We start from the raw sequence: 7500 nt of genomic DNA on the forward strand, positions 1-7500 counted from the left end.
CCATGGAGCTTAGAGTCGGACGTCAGGCCACTACGCACCTCCACATAGTCATATTTACACACCTATAACACACACACACACACGACTGAATGAACCATCTGTCCAAGTTACACAGCGGTCAGACATCTCTCCCTCCCCTCCACAGACATAGAGTTGCACAGCGGTCAGACATCTCTCCCTCCCCTCCACAGACATAGAGTTGCACAGCGGTCAGACATCTCTCCCTCCCCTCCACAGACATAGAGTTGCACAGCGGTCAGACATCTCTCCCTCCCCTCCACAGACATAGAGTTGCGCAGCGGTCAGACATCTCTCCCTCCCCTCCACAGACATAGATAGTGTTGGCAGTGACCCCATAACGTTCCCTCTCACCTCATTGCCCTCCAGCTCAAAGGCCTCAAACTGCATGGATATGCGGTACTGGTTGGGAGCCACCACCTGCCACACACAGTTCTTATTGGGCGGGTACTCCTTGGGCCAGCCTGGCGTGGTGATGGTGCCATTCAGCTTGGACAGGATGCCACCGCACGCAGCTAGAGGAGAGAAGGACACGGGCAAGCCGTTACCATGGTGCCAATGGAGGAGAGACGCACAGAGGAATGGAGAGAGCGATTGAGGAGAGAACAAGTGAACATAGAAAAGAAAAGCTCAATTGAGTGAGCACAATACACAGTTGAGATGTAGGAGAAAGAAGAGGAGGTTGAAAAGAAGGAGAGAGGGAAAGAGAAAGAGAGAGAGAATTAAACAATGTGTCTTCCTTCATATAGAACCTCAATCCCTGTACCTAATTAGCATGCCCCCTCTCTCTTTCAGCCTGAAATAATGATTTTGTTTTGTTTTAAAGATGCCTTTAATCTCACAGTTAGTGGTTACTGTGACTTTTCTCTGGAAGACTTAATTAGTGTGGGTAAGAACACACACAGGCCCCAACACACACAAACACAAACACACACACACACACACACACACACACACACACACACACACACGTTTGATTAGCCCTCTGGTAAAGCTGCTTTTTCCTGTTGAAAGCGGATGTTTGGCTTTTCATTTAGTTTTCTTTACACTGAGAGTAAAGAGCAAGGAAACACCTGGTCATGCACTCTTACAAATACACCACTATTAACACACACACACACACACACACACACACACACACACACACACACACACACACACACACACACACAGACACCATACAAACAAATAAAGCAAAACTCTGATCCAGATTGGCAGACATACTTCCTCACAGTGTGGTCACATACAGCATGTAAACAACAACATCCCAGCCAATGAGCCGCTGGCGATAGACACAGGGCAGCAACTAAAGGCACAGTGGTGGCTTACCTTCACAGCTTTTCTTGTCAGGGGCCAGCTCATAGCCAGGGTCGCATGCACACTTGTAGCTGCCCAGTGTATTCACACACCTCTGTTCACAGCCTCCATTATCTGGCTTGGCACACTCGTCTTCCTCTGCAGCACACAAACACACACACACACACACACACACACTTTAAAAACGTGTCCTCAGACGCCTCCACCACAGAGCCGACTCAGGGAGCTCCAGTGAGCGTGGGACGCATGCAGGTGAAATAAAGTGATAAGGAAACGTGATAATCATCGTCATTAAATCATCTGTGGCATGACTCATCACTCCCTACAGAAAAGCTTTCATTCTTTGCGTTTCTCTCCTCTCCATCTCTCCTCTTCATTCTTCCCATCGCTCACCATGTCTTTTCTCACCAAACACTCTTTTTATTTCACTGACATTCTATTCATTTTCATGTGGTCATTTAAGACATTCACATGTTGTCACATGAGAACAAAACAGCATCATAGTTACTGCTTGACCTTAGGGACCAGAGACAGACAACAGAGACAAGGAAATCTTTATTGGTATATAACTTTTAATACAGCATCATCAGTAGGAAACATCAGAGAAAAGGTTCCAATCCTCATATAAATAACATTGACAACTCAAGACAGAAAGAAAACAAAAATATATATAAACAAAAAGATCAGATACTACTAAAGATCAATAAACAGGGGGAACTAGTCTGAAGCCGCTGAGCTTATCATCATTTAACCAGAGAAGCGGTCACTGACCAGAGGACACCAGACACCTCAGAGTGTCACTGCTAAATGGACTTACTGTGGGTGTGTGGGTGTCCATGTGTGAAATGGTGTGTGTGTTTGTGCATGTGCTCTTTATATGTGTCATGTGAGTTTGGACTGGGCAGAAGAACATGGTTGTGTCCGTGCGTGTGTTTATGTGTACGTGTGTGTAGAAGGTGTGTGAATGACCGAACGTGTGGCTTCTCATTCAGGTGTGTGTGAGGTCTGTGATAGAGGATGTGTTCACCTTTAAAGAAGTTGGCGGCAAAGCCGGCCTTGTTGACAGTGCCATCAGAGACGAACTTCATCCACAGAGTGTTTGAGGTAGAACGAATGTCTTCAGGCTTGTCATAGCCACAGAACCGACCAATCAAAGGGCTGTTCTCAGACAAACCGTCTCGAACTTCCAGGTAATCGTAAGCACAGCTGTCATGCCTCTCAACCTGCAATAGCACACACACGCACGCACACACACACACACACACACACACACACACACACACACACACACTATAACAGCTGAATCTCCACATGACATATACTGAGATCTTATCTTTTGTTTGATGCCAAAACTTTCTTCAGCTCTCTCTAACAAAACCATGCTCACACAGTGTGTGTGTGTGTGTGTGTGTGTGTGTGTTGGTAGCCTGCTTGCAGTATTTATTGCTTGCAATGGTCAAAGGCCTCTGTGTTGCTTTGAACCACTTGGGAAGAAGGCAGACACAATATATCACTTGAACACACCATCACACACACACACACACACACACACACACACACACAGAGGGGGGGGGACGGACTCAAACACATTCCCCCACTCAGACTTTCACAGGGGTGAGACCCTCAGGAAAAGCTTCCCTTTGATTCTGATGTCCTGATGACCTTCAAATGCATTTCAACACACACCCCAGGCCACAACACACACACACACACACACACACACACACACACACACAGACACACACACACACACACAGCAGAAACAGTGGACTAGTGCTACTGTCTGACTGGGCTAATCAGGCCCCACAGAAGGAGGAGGAGAAAGGGAGCGGCATTGGTGTGTTAGCTCCTGTAGAAACATGTGTGTGTGTGCATGATTATGTGGTGTTACATATAGACATGTGTGTGTGTGTGCATGATTATGTGGTGTTACATATAGACATGTGTGTGTGTGTGTGCATGATTATGTGGTGTTACATATAGACATGTGTGTGTGTGTGCATGATTATGTGGTGTTACATATAGACATGTGTGTGTGTGTGCATGATTATGTGGTGTTACATATAGACATGTGTGTGTGTGTGTGCATGATTATGTGGTGTTACATATGTACATGTGTGTGTGTGTGTGTGTGTGCATGATTATGTGGTGTTACATACAGACATGTGTGTGTGTGTGTGTGTGTGTGTGTGTGTGTGTGTGTGTGTGTGTGTGTGTGTGTGTGTGTGTGTGTGTGTGTGCATGATTATGTGGTGTTCCATATGGACATGTGTGTGTGTGTGTGCATGATTATGTGGTGTTACATATGTACATATAGACATGTGTGTGTGTGTGTGCATGATTATGTGGTGTTACATATGGACATGCATGTTGTCTGCATACAGTCACATGGCTGCAGCTGTCTTAATCCATCCTGACAGACAGAGAGGAAGAGCTCCAGTGGTCCTTACCTCAAATGCCTGGAAGCTGAGGCCCACGTTGTAACCATCGGCAACAGTGATTCTCCACACACACTCCTTGGATGGCCGGTAGTCGTCTGGGTAGTTGGGGGACTGGATCTGGCCAGCGTCCTTACTGACGTCCCCACCACAAATGGCTTCCAGGGAAACCCAGAGAGGCACACACAGGTGGAGAGAGACAGAAAGAGAGATTACTTTCACTATGTGACACACTGCATTTCGGCATCACTGTCAGCAACTTTCAAGAGGATGTACTGTATTCTTCTATGGACTGAATCCACTGAACAAGAATTATTCAGGACATTTCAAGTATCGTTCAACTGATGGTAATTAGAGCTGCAGCTATCGATTCCTTTTGGAATCGAGTATTCTAGCGATTATTTCATCGATTAATCGAGTAATCGGACAAAAAATAATTTTGCGTTATTAATGTAATTTATTAATGTGCACAACAAATGTCATGCTGTAAACTAGCCCTAGTCACTTCAAAGTAAATTAATCTGTTTTAATGTAGATTTGTGCATCTGCAGCATTTACCATTTCTACCAAACAACCTCCCTTACAAAAAATAACTGCAGTTATACTGCTGTTGTGGTACAGCAGTTCTGCTTTGCACCTTGCCTTCTTTTCTAATATTGAAATGATCCCAAAACGTTGGACATTCTCTGCCTTTTACGGACGGTTTCTTGGCTCTCTGTCATCGCGCCAACTTACAGTTTTTCTCGACCTCTTTAATGCTTGCATCAACTGACATCACAAAAATCAGTCAAAACAGTTAACACACAGGTCTAACAGAATCACTCTGGCCAAAATGACACATTTTGCTTGCAAAAGACTGTAACACTCTCAAAACATTTAAAACACGCAGCAAAAGCTAATTTTACCTTCAAACAACAGAACTAGTAGTCAAATTACTGTTCGCTTTCAATCAATCATTACACACTGCACAATAAAATGCAAAACACTGTTTGGCCAGGAGTTTCAACCTTCATTTTTGCTATGTCTGTTCCATTTCTTTCTCATTTTTCTGGTATCAGAAAAACTGTGAAAAGACTAAATGTATTGAATAAAGATTAATTGTATTCGTTTTTCTTCAAATGTAAGACCTACAATACGCACCTAGACAAGACACATTTTATTGAACTACAATTTGTCATTTTTCATTGAAATAGGCCGACAGTAAACACATTTTGTTCTGTTTTCTTCACCAGATAGACAGTACAGTACTTTCTCTAAATGGGCCTTAGATCCACACTTGCAAATAGCAACACAGAACAGACATGGCATCTCTTATGGATAATGAATGATTGCTGATTGAAGAATCGTGCAAAGGAGCTTCACAGGTGTATCAGAGATTCAGACGTATGCAAGGAATCTCTACCACCTGTGAAAAGATGTTTTCCTTTTGTTTAGCATAGGGAAACCATTAGAGTTTGCTGTCTTTGAATGACATCTGTATTAACTATTTTGCAAAAGGGTGTGAGAAATGTGTGAACACATTTGCAAGAGATGACTTCTGCTGTGCAAAGAAGGTGACCAAGTGGATCCCGGTTTCTTTAAGAAGGTAAAAACAATCAAGGAAAACTGTAAAACTCTAAGGGCCCTATTTTAATGGTCTAAAACGGAAGTGTCTTTGCGCAAAACGCAATTCACTTTGTGGGCGGATCTCGGGCGCTGATGCTATTTTACCGGCGGGATATTTGACTGTTGCGCCCGACGCAAATCTAAAATGGGGTTGTCTGAAGTAGCTACATTAATCATGGGTGTGGTTTGGGCGTAACGTGCAATAAACCAATCAGAGCGTCACCTCACATTCCCTTTAACAACAGGCACGCTTGTTCCATAGCTGATTGCTATTATGGTGGCGTATTTGCCAGGCGCAGCCAGGAGCGTTCACAGCGCTATAATCACTGTTCAGTTGGGAACAGTTAGCTATTGATTTTTCATCTTCACAAAATGTAATACAGAATTGTCACAAAGACATACTTTCCGATGTTTTGGGATCATTCTCACTGAATCACGAGGTTATGAATGCATGGTGATATATTTGCAATGTACAATGTAATCTAACATTACCTCTCTATAGACAATGCATATCTTCTGTCAGTTAATCTCTTCTCTCCCGTGCTGCCGCTGGGGCATTTGGGTTAAATGGCATCGGCATGCAGTTCAACATCACGTCTCCTTAAGTCCTCTAACATTTCCTAATTTATGTCATCAACACATCAGTGATTCGTGAAAATGTGTACGCTAGATTTATGCCTATTTTTTCACATGGACACCACACTGATTTCCCTCGAGTGGTAATATTTTTCTTTGAAATTATGTATGGTTTACAGAAATGGGAACTACATTGTATAGATGAGAGGAGCTAAGTGTGCGTTGCGCAGCACAGGCGGCCAAGCAAGGGCTTCGTTTAAGTTGACCTAACTTTCAACTCTGCACAGTATCCCATTAACTGCGTGACAGTAGACTATTTACAATATTTTCTGTAAAGCAGAGTTTGTAAACACGTTATCATCAACTTAATTCACGCACAACATTTATTTGAGCAGGAGAGAGAATAACAATGAAGGGATGCAGCAACTACAGAAATTGTACAGAAATTGTAACCATACTTGCTGCTTTCTTGTACTATCTGTTGCTGGTTAACAGCACATGAAAAGCTGATTTAAGCTAATTCACTAACTCAAGACTTCAAGGCCATCATGGATATAAAACGTTTTTTGAAAATAACGAAAGGATGGAGGGAACATAGCAAAGCTTGGAGTTATTTCAGATGGGCTACAACAAGGTAGGCAAAATGATGGTGCTTAAAACCTTACACAACGGTAAATTGGAACAAAACTAAAAGTAACTTTAGCCTTTATAGGGCTGTAGCCTATAAAGTTGTCCAGATTAATAGGTCGTAATTAGGCGTTGTTGTAAAGATATTGCATGTAGATGTTGTACTATATAGGCTACTAAATATTTAGGTCACCAATGCACGAACAAAACCGGGAAATGGACAAATATTATCAAGGCTTTGAATGTTTCCGTCTGTGCACGGAGGTGTCTGTAGATTGGTGTGCAACGCATTCATTCATGCAGGCCTGTGGTCATGCATGCGCCCTTAAAATAGCATCTGCATTTTCGCCACAGACTTTAGACCAGGGAGTTCCTGGTCTGTGGCGGAATTGTTTTCTGAAACTGCAAAATATCAACAGTGAACGTTTGCGCCGGAACACGCCCCGTCTTTTCGCTGAACCGCCCCCGTGGGCGCAATCGAATTCCCTAATTTACAGGCATGTACCTGTGGAGGGAAAATTCCAATATGCGCTGACTGCAAAATAGGAAAGACAAACGCGCGACTATACAAAGTCAATTGCGCCGGCACGGAAGATAGAGCCCTTAAAGTGGTATGCGCGTGTCAGCAATAACAGTCTGTGTGAAACAATAACCCCGTCGCTGAGTGGCCACATAACGTGAGAGATAGGAATTAAATAAAGCCTCCAGGTAGACCATTTGCCTCAATCATTTTTTGTAATCGAATTATTCGAGTTACATGAGTAATCGTTTCAGCCCTAATGGTAATAACTCCACTGTAAACGTGTTGTTCCATATGAAATATAGTGCAGAGCGGACGAGGATTAGGTTTAACACTGGGAATCTGGGAGAGCAGACGATGATTAGGTTTAACACTGGGAATCTGGGAGAGGCCATTACT

The 7500-nt window shown here is 43.4% G+C and overlaps 1 protein-coding gene across 1 annotated transcript in view; it reads right to left on the reverse strand.

The window, feature by feature from the left end:
- The window catches only part of tll1 (tolloid-like 1), a 48914-nt gene that overhangs the window by 10295 nt on the left and 31119 nt on the right, over window positions 1-7500 (reverse strand). The window contains exons 13-17 of the mRNA XM_076295467.1: window positions 3786-3931; window positions 2363-2558; window positions 1348-1473; window positions 373-533; window positions 1-62 (exon numbers count right to left, since the gene is read on the reverse strand). The exon at window positions 1-62 is cut by the window's left edge and continues 119 nt beyond it. Coding sequence (XP_076151582.1) covers window positions 1-62; window positions 373-533; window positions 1348-1473; window positions 2363-2558; window positions 3786-3931 — 691 coding nt within the window. The remainder of the gene's footprint in view (window positions 63-372; window positions 534-1347; window positions 1474-2362; window positions 2559-3785; window positions 3932-7500) is intronic.

This window comes from Alosa pseudoharengus, unplaced genomic scaffold (genome assembly GCF_046254945.1).
Source record: "Alosa pseudoharengus isolate Yale_2024_CS ecotype anadromous, Long Island Sound unplaced genomic scaffold, YU_APseudo_1.1 YU_APseudo_1.1_scf_2, whole genome shotgun sequence".
NCBI classification, from domain to species: Eukaryota; Metazoa; Chordata; class Actinopteri; order Clupeiformes; family Clupeidae; genus Alosa; species Alosa pseudoharengus.